Source organism: Dermacentor variabilis, chromosome 6 (genome assembly GCF_050947875.1).
Source record: "Dermacentor variabilis isolate Ectoservices chromosome 6, ASM5094787v1, whole genome shotgun sequence".
In the NCBI taxonomy this organism is placed as follows: Eukaryota; Metazoa; Arthropoda; class Arachnida; order Ixodida; family Ixodidae; genus Dermacentor; species Dermacentor variabilis.
Window position 1 is genome coordinate 165,935,233 of NC_134573.1, and position 15,657 is coordinate 165,950,889.

Consider the following 15,657-nt stretch of genomic DNA (forward strand, 5'->3'; position numbering starts at 1 on the left):
GAAGTCAAGTTACTGTGGTTCTGTTAATAGTGAAATTAAGATTAGGCTCATGTTGCGAAATGCGCTACTTAAGTTGTCACTTGGAAACATTACGGCGAACTGTCACGATCATTGATTTGCTAATGCTTATATAGAGAATGGCGCTTATGCAGAGATAATAGAAAACAGTGCCGTCGCAGTATACCTGATTGGCGTCGAGGCCCCAGAACTCGAGCTCCTCTTCGAACAACGGGCCACACACGTTGGTCGGGTAGTGCAGCTTGCCTGTGCGGTAGTAGTTGAGTATCTGCGCGAAGACGCCCGGGTGGCGGTCGAAGAAGTACTCGTTCAGCACGGGGTCGTAGTTGGCGAGCGCCTCGGTGAGCCGGGAAAGGCGCGTCGCGGGAATCTTCTTGAGGGTCGTCTTGTACGTCTCGAAGCGTATGCCGCCCACGTTGAGGACGACGCGGTTTTCCACATCCAAGGTGCCGCGGCTGTTGCTCGCGTGGTGGTACATGCTCTGGCGCCTTCAAGTCGGCATGTCCTCGGCACCTGCATTCGAGAACGGCGTCGAGAGGGAAAAATAAGTAGTCAGACCTCGTTATAACGACGTGATAATGTTGAACCTCGTTATAACGAAGTCGAACCTTACACGGAAATACCTGCGTTATAGCGGATATTATATATAAGCATATATTCGCCACACACTAATATTGTCGAGAAAGCTCTTGTATTCACTTCGTTATATCTGAGAATTCATCATACCCGTGTTCATTATATCAAGGTTTGACGGTAGCTGCAGTCTGCAATTACTACTTTCCTTTTACTTTATTAACCCTATGTCCCCTTCTGCTATACTCGTACTGTTTAACTTCCGCTCGTATTTTTCACTAATAGTTATTTTTCTATGCACCATATTCCTTTTGTATCAGGCAGGTGTTGTTCGCCTCCTTTTTGCAGCTGCCATTAAACTTCTTTTCTTTGTCCGTTTTATGTGCGACAACCTGATATATTGTAGCGAGCTTCAGATACGCGTCGTGATTTGCCAGGGACGATAAGAGTTCTGCTGCTGATGCTTCTGGACACGGGAAGGCGCATTACAATGGGAGTAGAATGCAAAATACTAAAAATATAAGTAAGTAAACAATACCAGCTGACGCGCTAATCTTAAAGAAAAACTAAGCAGGAATATTATTAAGCTGTATTAGCAAACTACGTTCTAGCAATGGAAAAGAGGCCACTCTAACTCGGAAAGAAGGCTCGGTAAGTAAGAAAAGCCGGAGAATCCGAAAACTGGCGTCGACGCCGCGCTGCACTTTCCCCAATAGCACACCGTGGCGTCATTAACTTTGACAGCGTTTACTGGGACGTAGTTCATAGTGCCTCAACAAATAAGCATGACATTGCATTCTCAAAGAACCAAGGATTCAGCCTGTCCCGTTTTCATATCTTTCCAAGTTGAAGACGGCCCACATAACAGAAAATTAGTTGAAATTTGTGACGCCGCACTGATGTACGGGCGCTGGTGTTCCTGCGCGAGACTCAAGAAAGCTGTAGTCTGGCCTTCATTTTCTCCGGTAATCATCAGTGTTTTCTTTTCCTTTGTTCACCAAATGAACGAAAATAGTTTTGAAAGAACACTTAGTCACTCTAAACTGATTCAGTTTCACTGTTTAGTAACCATTTAAGTGAATTCTCAAATGCCTAAGTGAACCCCAGCGATTACGATTCCCTATGCATGTTCGCGCTTTGCAACGTGATCGCTCAGACAGCAACTCTGCGCTCCAGAATTATTGCCTTGGGTTGACCACTGAACGGATAAATGTAGGGGCAAAATGTGCACCGAGGCAAAAGCTTATTGCGCTTTGTAGAACCTGAGACTGGTTTACATTCGATGTGAAGCTCACCGAGCCTTTGAGTCACTTCTAGCATTCTCGTGGGCCCGTTTCATGTCATACACCGCTTTGTAAAGTGGGAAGCCAGCAAATGCCCTTGTAACTATACTTTGGTTATTTAAGCATTTGGTGTCCGCGTATGCGAAACGGCTCTCCTCATGTTGCTCTTTAGCGCGCGGTCGTCGCAACGACGAGATCCCGTTCTTCGTATTCATCCACTGCGACGTTCACGTAGCCGTGCCGTGCTCCGAGACCGTCACCATTCCAAAGCACGCGCTCCTAGCTAGCACGGCTACCGAACAAGCACCTCCACATAGTATCACCATTTGTGTTAGTCGCACATCCATTCGACGACTAGTCGCAACGCACCGAACACGCGAGCGCAGGCCGGCGGTACCAGGCGTGTGTTTATCTACAGTCTGTCGTCGGCCTTTCACCGCCTCCCCGCTTGCAGCGTTCCCCGCGCTGACGCCAACGACACGCCAGAGCGACGCTGGCGCACATCAGACCAATTTCCACGCGGGCGCGGCAATCGCGTTGTTCACCGCCGCTGTCGCGCCTCGGGGGCAAAAAAATACCGAGCTTTCCGCGAATCCACAATGCCGGTCTCGCTCGCGCCAACTGCAACGTCGTTTCGTCTACGCACCCGAAAGACAGACAAACACGAGCCCCACAACCGGGTTAGGATTTCGCGAACGCACCGCATATTCAGATTACGTGCTTGCGTGTTTGTGTACGCGTACGTGTGCATGCGGGCGCGTGTGTCTGTATGTCTGCGTGTATCTGTCTTTGTGTCTGTACGTGCGTGCGGTCGTGCGCCTGTGTTTGGTATCCCGTGGGAGCGCAGTTATAGGACGGGCGCGAGAAACAGCGGGACCGAGAACGGAGACAAAAGCGGCACGAAGCGAGGCAAGGCGCCTGCCCCGCCATAATCGATGCCCCCCCCCCCCCTCCCTCCCAGCTCCCTTTTCCGTGCCGTAGACCCAGGCGCCGGCGAGCACTTGCACTTCAGCGCAGGTGTCGAAACAGAGAGCTCTCCCAAAGAGGCAGGAATGAGGGTTGTCGGTAGGGGGCGTGTGCTACGCGGTAAGGGAAAGGCGGGGTGGCCGCCGGCAAGCCCGGGGTCTCCTCCGAATTCGCACACCCGCTGCCGTGCCTTCGACAACGCCACGAGAGAGACCCCGATCTGGAGCGAGCAGAGAAGGAGAAAAGCCATTACCGCTTGTTTGGCCGCGGCCGACAATTTCGTCCCAGTGCCGGCCGGCCGCGCAAGAGGTTTGGGAAATGGGGTTGTCGGGAAGAGGGAGAGGTCGGGCGAGGAGGAGGAGTTGGCGAATAAGAGGAATAACCCTTTCGCCGCCTCCCTTCTCTGGTCATTCCTCTTTCTACCGAAGGCTGCACCTTCGCACGGCCGCGCCAAACTGGGTTTTCGCTAAATCAGGCCGCACTCAGTGCGGAAGAGCGAGTCGGCCCGCCGCGCCGATCAATCAGGGATGAGGCGGTAGGTCGCCGCATGGCCAAAGCCCGCGCCCTCCCTCTCCCCTTCTTCCCTGTCACTCTCTTCGGTAGAAGAAGCGCACGGCTTCGGGCCGAGGAATGGTAGGGAAGCTAGGATACACCTTGCTTTACGCATGAATTTGCGGGCACAGCGGCGGAACGAGTGCTCGGCGGCTCTGCTGTCTGGCTCGATGCTGCAACATCGAGGCCTAAAGCCTCGCTGCTTCGCTTGCGGTTTGACTTCGGCGCCGAGCACTGATAACGAGGGACTCTTCACTCCCTTTTTTCGTGTCACTTCGCTTTCTCTCTCTTCCCGCTTGCTTCGGTTGCGATTTGCCGAACTCTTTATCACCCTTTAGGCCAATGGTAAGAGGCTCTAGGCGCAGCCTGCGCGGAGGCAATTAGTGGTGCAAATACGGAAATGCCAGAGTGCTTGTAACGTCTCTCGCTTCTTTCTAACGCCAGCCTGTTGACACACCTAGCGAGTGATGCGGAAGGGTCATCTCGTCGTACTGGGTGAATATAGGCACAAAAATATCGAACCTAAACTATAGTTTTTATGCCGCTTGCCGTGAACTCCGTTTGCTTTTATTTTACGGTGCTGTATGGTATATTAACTATATTAGCGAGGTATGTACGAATACAACAATGTACACCATATATCTTGTAAAACGCGGTTTTTTTTTGTTCCTTGAGGCGTTCTAAAGACGCACTCCAGCCCTCGCGAGATGTTGTTGTCGACAAGCGGTTAAAGCGAGCATGTTCCTTACATTGGTAGCACCCTCCATAATTCTGAACCATATGGGGAATTAGGACGCAGGTTGAAACAGTTGATGACAGCGTGCGTTTCGCGCCTACGAATGAACGCTCACGCACGTTTGCCCGCGTACCTCTACCTGCTGCTACCCTTGCACATATCGATGTTGCGTGTAAGCAGGCACGCGGCTGGTGTTAATGAAGTTGCTGACAGCATCAGCGAGGATGCTTGTTACCATAGGCCTGGAGTGTTGAACACACTATGACACGCCCTCTTTGCTAACAGCCAAATTAGCTGGGCAGTAGAAGTCTCATCTTCACGCATTGATTTGCCCTGTCGCCGAGAAGTGGAACTCGTCTCAGTTGCTTTGTTTGCACGTTCGGGCTTCATTTTATGCCCTTAATTGGGTGCCGGCTGCCGGAAAGCGGGGTATCTGTATTCGCAGGAGTCCTAGTTTGTCCAAGGCGTGTGCCTCGTTGTTTGCCAGCCGAGTGAAAAGCGGGAGCAGACAATGCCTTCGGATCTTTGAAACTGCCGCTGCAGCTGTTCTTTCTTTCTTTTTTTAGTTTCGAAGCTTCGACGCACTAGACCTTACAGGTCTTGAAGTGAGTGTGCCTGGTGAAGTGGCACAGGCTTTAGAACGAAAACCGTGCTTCCGAGATTGCACCTGAAACGAACTAGGCTGATGAAATACACAGAGAGGACGGTGTAAGCAGAGAGACTTACGACTGACGTTTTAAGCTGCGCAAGCCAGGGGATTGACAAATTAAAGCGATTGAACAAATGCGTTCCCGCCGTTCGCGCTCCACTGACAATCGGGTGTGCCTGAATGCACAGACTACAGAAACTAAGTCAGGCGATTTATTGATTTTAGATGTCGGCAGTTCCGCATTTGCTGCAGAAGCAGGCTATGGCTTACCGTCTAACGGCATCCTTCCTGCGTGAACACGTAGCAGGCCCGATCATACTGTCGGTCCCGATGGGGCAGTTTAATTAGTCCTTTTCCTATTAGCTTAATTATTGGATTGCGTCATAGCACAGGCTTCATGGCTCTTACCTACGCGTAAAGCGGATGGACAGGCGTCGCAAGAGTTTGTCGCAGCTTTACGCACTCTGACTGGTGTTGTAGCCGAAAGCAGCAGCGCGAAAAAAAAAAAGAAAAAAGAACCTAGCCTCTGCTTCTCGTGCGCCACACACGTATTCGGGACTGTATTTTCATTTCTTTGCGATGTGCAGTGCATGCAACAAAGCTTTTAGTATACATGTAATTCTCCGTAGTTCCCGCTACAGCACGGCTCAGAGAAACAGATGTAGCGCGGAGCTATGAATTCTCTAGCAGAAGCTCGGACTCTGTAGCTACCCGAAACCGATAGCCGCAGCATGCAGGGCGCTGTTGATTGGCTCGAGCTTTTCGAAGCGCCACCTGGGCAGCGCAAGAGGCATATCTTGCTGGCCCAGTCCGTCCAGTCGGCCTGTGAAAAACCAGCAGCAAGTTGCAGGTACGCACGTCAGAGTGCAGATCAATGTATATAGTTTCCCGAGATGACAAATCACTAAAGAACGCAGGAACATTTCTTATCCAAAAATTTCCTACAATTAAGCAGTTCTTTTTTCTTATTTATTTTAACGCGGTAGGCGAGCATTTTCCACGGCTTAATCGTGTCAGAGCGCTCATTCATCGCCCATGGATTCGATACCATCACCACATTCCGACCACGTTATCGCCAGCAGTGACCAATTTGTTAGGCAAAAGAAAGTGAATCTTGTTCTATTTCGCACCCTGCTGTCAGAAGAAAAATAACAGATACACGCTGCCTTGCCATTCGTTCGTCGACGATCGCCAAATCCCTTTGCGACGATTACTCGACAGGCTTTCGCTTATGCCGCACCGAGAGTGGCCTTCTCGCTTTACTGCGCCCCGGGGCGCTTTTTCTCGGGCCGTACACGCATCGCACGGGAACGATACGTATTTTTCGATCCTCACGTTTCCCATTCTCACTTCCGTTACCGGACCTTCTCGTCTTTCTGGCGGCCGTAAATAAACTATATATAACAGACTCGGGGACGCCAACCAATATATATATATATATTCGGAAGCTCTCGTTTTCAGCTTCCCAATTGGGTGCAGTTACGTCCCAACATTATTCGCAGCTTTAGTGTCATCGAAAACACGCACCATTCCTAATGCAAAATTGGTGCAATCGGTTTCGCTTGCAGTACACTCTTCAGGATCAGTCCACATTTACTTACTGCCTAGTAAAATAACGATATTTCAATGCCAATAACGATGACGATAAACCCTTGTAGCAGAAGTTTATGTACTACTTCTACTACTACTATTACTTCTATGAATAATAATAATAATAATAATAATAATAATAATAATAATAATAATAATAATAATAATAATAATAATAATAATAATAAGGACGATCTGAACCGAACCGAGCTCATAATGTATTCGTGAAGTCACGTGGAGGAAGTGTTTTCTGATAAGGCTCCAGTGGGTTCAAAACTTAACCATGAAGGAGACGACGAAAGCTCCGAGTGCCCACCCAGGCAAGGCACTTCTGCCCGCGCCGCTTTCCGTGGCTACGGCCGGAGTCGTTTCACGCATGACTGCAACCGCGTCTGATTTGATTCCTCTCTTCATTGCTGTTCCGGAGAAGCTTTCGAGGTTTTTTATCCATGTACGTTGGCTAGATTTTGCAAGATGTCATCGCCGTCACTCGGTGGTAATTAAACTGACTGCATAAGCTAATTTATCGAAAGTATCAGGAAAACGTTCAGAAATAGAGCAGCCGCTTAGGTTCTCCAATGAGCCTGGCTTATATATATATATATATATATAGGCAGCTGCGATGCGCTGTCAACTCATTTTTTTTCGAGCGTCTTCGAAGACATTAGGATTCGTTTTAAGTGGCAGATGCATGTGCTGTTACCACTTAATGTGAAAACAAAATATCACAACTTTCCTGCCCTCCTTCTCTGGCCTTCGTGCACTTTCCATCGGCGCTGCCGACGTCGGAATGTTTAAAATATTCAAGCTGCGCAATCAGGCACCGGCAAATTGCCTCATTATTACTGCGGCTGATAGGAAGTGCCGGCGTAGAAAGCTGGAGCACGCAACGGCGAAGGAACCGAATATCAAGCAGCAACCTCTCGGTAGCTCACGCAACAGAGCTAGCGTAGTAATAGAACGCACATCCAGCCGCCCACCCATGCTCTTGGCATTCTCGCGTGCTGCAGTGCGAGTTTTTTCTTTCTTTCTTTTCTTTCTTTCTTTTTCGGTTGATTTTTTAGCTTTCTATAGTTTCTTTTCTAACTGATGATTTTCCCTGTCTACTTTCCTGGCACCTTCTTTGTTTTTCGTCTTCTTCTTCATTTGTCTTTTCTAATATCTTTTTACTCTCTCTCTTTCTATCTTCCTCTCTTGATTTCTGTTTTCACTACACCCCCGTTACGCGAACCTTAGAATGTTACTGTCTCTTTTCTGTGCATCCGTTCTCGTTCGCCCTGTGCAATATTCAGCGAGCAGCGAGTCGAAGCAGCGAGGTCGTGACGACCCCCCGAAGAGCCATCGCGCACGACCTGGCCCCCGCAGGCGCAGGGCAGGGACCCTTATCCGACGCGGCCACGACGCCTGCGCGCACAGACACCGCGGTTCCGGGCAATTTCACCGAAAGTTCCCGCTTGATTATATTTTTAAAGTCTGCAGAGAGCGCCCCGCACTCCTCAAGGAATGCCGCTGTATACGTATAGGTGCAGCCCAGCGTTGGTAACCGAAAGAAAACGTGAAGCGATATTACAGTGGGTCCCGGGACATGCTGGTACGGCAGGCAACGAATTAGCGGACTCGTTGGCAAAATCGGCCCAGAAAGATGAAGAAATCCAACCCATCACTTTATCACGAATGGACACGCAACGCATGTTAAGCGTACTAAAGAAGGAATTGGGTATGTCAGCCTGGTTCAATGAAAATATAAAGGAATCGATTCTTTACGGCGTGGACAACTTTCTAAAAGTACCGAGACGCTAATGCATCGATTTCGCCTTGGGATAGCGTGCAGTAAACATTTTCTGTGTCGCATATAAAACGGACTTGATACGCGGCTTGCTCCCGTGGCAACGACCATGAGGATGTTCGCCATCTACCCCTCGAGTGCTCCATACGCGCAACGGAAACGCGGCAGCTAGAACAAGAGCTACAACGCTCCATTGATCCTCGCCGACCTTTCGCACTCACAACATTTCGGGCCCCATCGATGGATGGAAAAACTATTCTGAGCCCTGAGATACCCGATTATGGCGCAGCGGGCCGCTCCCACGCTGGGCCCATGGCCATCGAAAATAGCACAACGAGAAGCCTAGACCGGACGGGACACTTTTTTCTAAGACAGAGGCATCCTTAATAAATATGGCGTTGAATAGTCACACGATGTAATTACAACTTGGTTCCATTATTTATAATTGTTAACGCTTGTATATTACGTGTTCCACTCTTTTATGTTCGGTTCTGAATCTCACTTTTGTCCGTCATAGTTTGTGTGCGTGCATGATTTTATCTTTGTCTATTTCTAATCTGTTTACCTGTTCATCGCAGTCTACATCGCGGCCACTTGCGTGTGTGCGTGTTTGTGACTTTGTTTACAAGCTCATTGTGGTGCGACTTGCCGGTGCCTTTTGTGTGTTCATGGTTGTGTAGGACTGCGCGCTGTAGATTTCTGTTCCTATGATGTTGTTTCTTTTCCTTTTCTTACTGCATATATATTATATTGTTGTTTCAGCCATGCGAAAAGAAGTACCCGTCACCATTGTAGGGCGACTACATCTCGTTCTTTTATTTTCATTTCAATATGAAGAAAACATTTTTTTTTTCGGTAACGTCGCCACGTCATGGCGACGTTACCGAAACTTACTTAGGGCTACTCGGAGCTGCTCCTTGATCTTTGAACTTGTCTAGTGAGCCTGTTTTAAGTGAGCGCGATGATGTCACGACTGTGCTGAGCACAGCGGGAGATGCTAGGCGGCTATATTGCAGAAGTTTTTAGCAGCGAAAAGTTGCTGAATGATGATGACGATGATAGTGATAATTTTTTTTATTAGCTCATTTTTTTATATCTGAATCGTTTCAAAAAGTCCTCCTTTTAAGTGAAAACGGGCAAAAAGTCAGCCTTTCTAAAACGGCATCAAATATTAAGACAGCACTTCGTTTAGAAAAATAACTGACGAGCACGCCATAACCAAGTGTCTAATGCATTGCGCTGTTGAGCTTGGGGTCGCGGGGTCGATCCCAACCGTGGCGGTCGCATTTCGAGGGGGCAGAATGTAAGAATGCTCGTGTGCTTGGATATAGGTGCACGTGCTCGTTGCAGAACCCCGGGTAGTCAAAATTACTACGGAGTCCCTCATTACGGTGTGCCTCGCAATAAAATCCTGGTTTTGTCGCGTAAAAGCTCGAAATTATTATTTTTTAAATGTTCCCAGAGGACTCACTACTGAGGTCTTCGGCGTGTTTTTAGCAGTAGTGACAAACATTTGGGCACACGTATTTCCCCTGGATTAATATGAGGGGCGGAGCATTCTGCTTAACCAAAGTCCCTTAGGGAATCCTTACTAGGGCAATTTGCTAGCTATTCGCTTCACCGAAAAAGTGACAAGAAAAGTGGACGAGACACCAAACAGCCCAAGTTGTCATTAAGATGGCTAAGAACTCGCTAAATTTGGAAACTTTCTCACTAAATTAGCAACACTGGCACATGCGTGCACTGAAATGTAACAACGGAAGCCGGGACACGCACTGATAAGCATTCTTGGCGTGGGAAAGCAATTGTTTTGGCGTTGTTACTAACACTTGCGAACCAACTACCGTTGAAACCGTGATTACGTGCAGCTGTACTTCGCGTCTCGGCGCGGAGCGCATAATTAGCCACACGGCGAACTAGCCAAGGAAATGATTGATGTCTGTCTGTTGCTAATACATGGGCTACATGTATTACATATACATGGTACATAATAGATGTTGCTACGTGGGCTTGGACAGATCAACGACAAAGTGCAGGCCTGCGCGCTCTTACTATGACATCTGTAGGAGCGTGACACCCTATTACAATGTACAGACCGTCTCGAGGTTCTCGCATGTCGCAACGATTAAAGCCGGACTGGCAGTATGTTACTTGACTCCTGTTGAATAATTGCGCGGATAAATTTTGGTTACGTATGAGCACGGGGGCCTCTGACAGACATAATTTTGCTGTTACGTTTGCTGTACTGTCGCTCTTCTTTTTTTTTTCCTTTCGTCTAAATGTTGTCAGGCTCAGCTGTTGTTACGAGCGCTAAGCAACGCTGTTCTCCGCAATGCCGAGCGAAGCTTCCAAGTTTCGGTTCACTATCCATCAGAGATACGTTCAACTGTAGGGCAACAAATATGAATTCATGAGAGTAGTGGTATCTAAATGAAGTTCCCGGCGCACCGATAGTTCACTATTCTACGCTCAACATAATGTAAGCTGTGTACACAGAACATAATGCATAATGCATGGAATCTTATTTCTCTTTCGAAGACTTATTTTCCTGTAGCATCTGATGCTTTCACTTTTTCTCTCGCTTTTCTTGTTTATCTCTTTGCTGATGCCGTGCTGAAGGTCTTGGAGTAGCCGACTCCTTGTACAGCAGACCTCTCCAGTTACGTTTCTTTTCTTTGTGAATTAACGAACCGAAGGAAAGTGTGGCAGGAGCACTGCAATCGCATTCAGAAGACTCGCAAGAAAGTCAGCGCCATCTAACTAATTGCAACTTTAAGTGCGAAGGACGTGCATTCATTTAGGAAAACTTAAGTACCTCACTAACGCTCTCTCGCCCCTGAAAGAGCCCGCGAATTCGCCACTTAGGAACGTAGCGAAGGCCCCCAGTAGTGTCACGCTTCGTCATGCTAATGAGCGTCCGTGAGGGTCTGCGAAAACGCTGCCGAGATGAGGTTACGCTAAAGCGAATCACAGATTACGCAATTTGTGCCTCCCTGCGGCACTGAGTACCGCGAGAGCGTAAATGTGGACGTCGCAGACTCGAAGCTGCGCTGTGGGGATTGAAGGGGAGGGATAAAAGGTTGGGGCTGGCTACGCTGTGCCTCTCGCACATGGCTGCTTCCAAGATAGAATCTTAAGACGAGAGGGCCATAATCTGCATTAAGCGGTGAGCGGAGTTTTCATATTCTGCGGGCTACTCGGAACTGCTCCTTGATCTTTGAACTTGTCTAGTGAGCCTGTTTTAAGTGAGCGCGATCATGTCACGACTGTGCTGAGCACAGCGGGAGATGCGAGGTGGCTATATTGCAGAATGAATGTGCATCCTTTTAACGAAATGCAGATTACACACGATAAAAGGAAAGCTTTTACCTATCTCTCTTTCACTGAACCGCAACATTCCGCTACATACGGCTTGTCGTCGCTTTACTTGAGCCCTTTAAATATCATCTTCATTATGGGATACATGGAGCATTTTATGACTGGCAATTTCGGAATCATGTATACACTTAGAGCTCTGGCACCGTAAAATACCGTACAGGCGTATTTTGGAAGCGAGATGCTGAGAGCCAAATAAAAAGGCGCACGAGCACACCGGGGTGCGTGCAGGAGTGCAAAAGCACAGAAATATGTGCTGCGCGACAGAACAGAGCAGCTGGCGAGCGAACGACTGCCGCTATTAATTAGCGCCTTATTAACACCGTTCCGTCAAGGCGCCCGGTGGCTAACGATCCGAACGATGTGCAATAATTAACCTTCCCCGATGCTCCCGAGCGTTCGCGGGAAGGTCAGTCGCGATGTACGTACAAAACGAAGTAAAAGAAGCAGCGAAGAAGGCGAAAGAAAGAAAGAAAGAAAGAAAGAAAGAAAGAAAGAAAGAAAGAAAGGAAAAATATCGTTCACCAGCACGTTCTTGGAGCTCATGTCAATTTTTTTTTTCCTAAGACCTGCGTCTTTTTGCGCATATTTGCTTGTCATATGCTGGCAGCGTCTCCTGTCGGCCATCAGATAACGTTACTTTCTAACTGTGGATGGTTTCAGTACGTCTACTGGTTAGGGTCGTCTTGACCATATAAAAAGTATGAAGCGCGGATGAAGAAACCTCATATTACATCGTGCCATGTTATAAATTATGCAAAGTATAAGCTAGGAAGCATGCGCTAATGAACAGGTATTTTAACATGACTGAAAGAACTATGCGCTATTAATGTGGAGAGAGATAAAAAAAAGTTGGATGGGTAGTAGACACAGTGGGGGGTAGAGCGAAAACTGAGTGAGCGAAATTCACGTGAGGATTGCTGCAGCAGGGCATTTAAATAGCGCGTGCTGGCGAAGCTACGACGTCTGCTACAGCCTCGTATAACTTTTATCTCGTGGCCATTTTAGTTATGCACGTCGTTTCGTCAAGCGTGAAATGGATAGAATCAACGCAGTGTATGCGTGCAACGGTCGAAACAGAGAAGGTAATTTTAGCGGTAAAACAATTCTGATTGCATATCGATGGCATCCGAAATACCCTTGCATTTATGTTATCGATAAAACGGTAACCTGGAGAAATAGTGAGGGATGAGGGTGTTGAAACAATGACTATCGGGCATGTCAGGTTGCAGAACTGTTTTGCGTTGATCCTAAGAGAGGAAACATAGTAAAATTGATCTACCTTACCACAGTAACACTCAGATCTCACAAGAATTGTCCAGCAAAAAAGAAAAAAAAAGGTCTAGTTGGGTGTTTTGCAATATTTAGGTTTGGTTTCCATTCTTTTATGCCTTCGTAGTCCTTTCTTTCTTCGTTTTTTCGAGCGCCGCCAAATTCCCTCGGGTCGACGGCTTGGCACGACGACTGATATGCATAAAGCAAGAAAAAAAAATGCACGTGAAGCATAACAAAATAAAATTCCTGCTCACGAAGCGATAAACTAATCAGTGTGGAAGTAAAAATTATAACTACTGAATGGCTTGATTAAGAGGGTAAAATCAAAAGACAGCGCTTTAATTGTTCAGCTGCTTGTAAAATACAACGGGTTTTTCGATTGAGAACGGAAAGCGTTCCAGCAATGCGAGAGGCTGAACTGAGCGAAGGTCTCTACACACGCCCTAATTTCAGGTTCTCGGGCAATCTGTCTCTTTCTTAATGCGCGGAAGTTCCCCAGCAATATGAACAACAAAACGCATTCATTTCTATTCAGCGTAAAATTGAAACCGCCGTAAGGAGGGAACGAGAGCATAGACTGCGTGCGCTCGCACAGAAAGCAGTACAAAGTCTCTCTCTCTCTCTCTCTCTCTCCATAAAATTTAAAAGAAAATGAGCACGACAGAAGTACATTGGGACGCTAAGGGTAGTACGTCAACGGTGCTCAGAGCAACCCCACAAGCAATCTTCGATGAAGGAATCGAGCATTCGAGATGATTTTCCCCGATAAGCCTGCATGCCGGCAGAATCCTTCCATTGATTCCTTTCATCGCCTTTGTCGCTTCTCCCCTCTGCACATTCGCCCTTGTCTTCTTTATTCTCTGTGCTCCCCCTTTCTTTCCCCATCTCCTTTATTTCCCCATTGCCATCAGCGCAACGACCTAATGACGTCACAGGCCTCCTGCGTCTCTGTCGGCCGATGAATATTTATCGGGGACGTGCAGGGGACAAATGCGTCGTCTGATCAAAAAGGACGGCCGCATGGCGGTCTTTTCGTGTGCCGCTCTGCCCCAATCAACTTTCTACGCGTGTTGCCTTCTTTTTTTTTTCGGCGCCCGACCATTTTATTTTGCTCTATATAACTCGCGTGCTCCTTCCTTTCTTCTACCGTCGTTATTGCGTTGTTGTCGTCGTCATGATGTTTTTCACCGACAGCTGCTTCGCATTCCTTGTGCGTCTTGTCCACGTTATATATATATATATATATATATATATATATATATATATATATATATATATATATATATATATTTGTGCATCCGCCGGTGTGAATTCATTTAGTCATCTCTCCTTCACTACGCACGTGTCTTTTCTACGGCTGCTTTCAATCCGTCTTTTTCCTTTGTTTCTTTCTCTCTTTTTTTCTTTCTTTATTTGTTTTTCTGCTTCAGCGCTCTCAGTAACCTTGAAGCGCTCAGCTTTTACAACTGCCGTCCAAGTGTTGGAGAGTAGATTTTGTCCTAAATTAATAACGAAGCAACTTACAAAAGCGACACTTTGCTACACTTTAGTTGCGCAACGTATGTCGCTGTAGTCAACGTTTCTATAAAGACACTTGTCCTTGACCTGCCCGAGATCTTGTCGAAATATTGGCTCCAGGGACATTCCTTGCGCAACGACTGTTGAACACTTCAAGACTCCCTCATCTTGTGAACTTGTGTCATGTTTCGATTTGTCACATTTCTCCATCGCTCTCAGAACGGCCTCTATCTGCTGTTAACAGTGATGTATAGCTTTTGAAACGTTTTCCGTGCTATACCAATCCCCTTGGTTCAGGTATTATTTTAGAGACAAGAACTATCTAACCAGCTCATCAGCACGCTATTGCCTCACGTTTGCCGTCGCAGAGAGGCTGATTACAGTTTTCCCGCGGCCCATTTCCACTTTCATCGCTCTATATCACTCATTTAAGAATAAAGAGCATGGCATAAAGAGAAAAAGATATAAATATGAAAAGGAAACAAAATAAAACTTGTCGTTGCTGGCAGCCACTGCTGGCGCTGTGAACTTTGCTGAAGCCTTACTCTCTGTACGTTCATCCCTACTGTTGTTAGGCAATAAACACTGTTCTTGCTCTCTTCAGCCTGCGTGTGCACACCGAGCGTGAAAGATTTACCTACTTTTTTTTCTGTTTGATTTTGTTTGCGGCCGCCGTTTCCCGATCATTTCTTTTAGGTGCGCTGTACCCCTCCGCATTCCACCGCACTTCAGAACAAGCAGTGTCCACAATATTCATTTTCTCTCCCATTTTCGATCTCTCTTTTAGTCGCACTGACCGATTACCCCCGCGCTATCTTCGCCCCACTCCGTCCATCACGGCCCTATCTTACCACCGGAGAGTGAGCGAACTCGTCTGCATATGCGGCGTCGTTTGTCGTGTGCGTGTTATTTTTTTCTTTCTTTCTCTTCTTTCTTTGGCCTTTGGCTTTGAACGCGACGGCAGCCGTGCGTTTCGATCGTCGAAAATAGGAATGGACCAGCCTAGTTCAGAGAGGTGCTCCCGCTCCTCAAGCCTAATGGACCTCCCGCGCAACGAAAAAAAACAGCAACGATCGATAGTATAGAACAAAAAGATGCGCACAAGCCAAAGACCGGGCTCGTCATCAAACGGCGGTGGTGGCATAGTGGGGGCTTGCTTGGCGTGGCACATCTCGCTCTCTCTTTCTCTTTCGAGACGTTCCTGACTGTCAGTGCAAACGGTTCCCTCTTATTTCTGCGTGACGACGCGGGAAGGGCGTCGCGCAATGACTCCTTTGCGATTGTTAACCGTGAACACGTGCGTTGTGGAGGATGAGTGAGTGAGTGAGTGAGTGAG

General features: G+C 47.6%; 1 protein-coding gene across 4 annotated transcripts in view; it reads right to left on the reverse strand.

Moving 5' to 3' along the window:
- LOC142585677 (potassium voltage-gated channel protein Shaw-like) overlaps window positions 1–15,657 on the reverse strand; it is a 117,941-nt gene that overhangs the window by 59,267 nt on the left and 43,017 nt on the right. For all 4 annotated transcript variants that reach the window (XM_075696620.1, XM_075696618.1, XM_075696621.1 and 1 more), the window contains one exon: window positions 185–531. In XM_075696620.1, coding sequence (XP_075552735.1) covers window positions 185–496 — 312 coding nt within the window. In that variant the 5' untranslated portion in view covers window positions 497–531. The remainder of the gene's footprint in view (window positions 1–184; window positions 532–15,657) is intronic.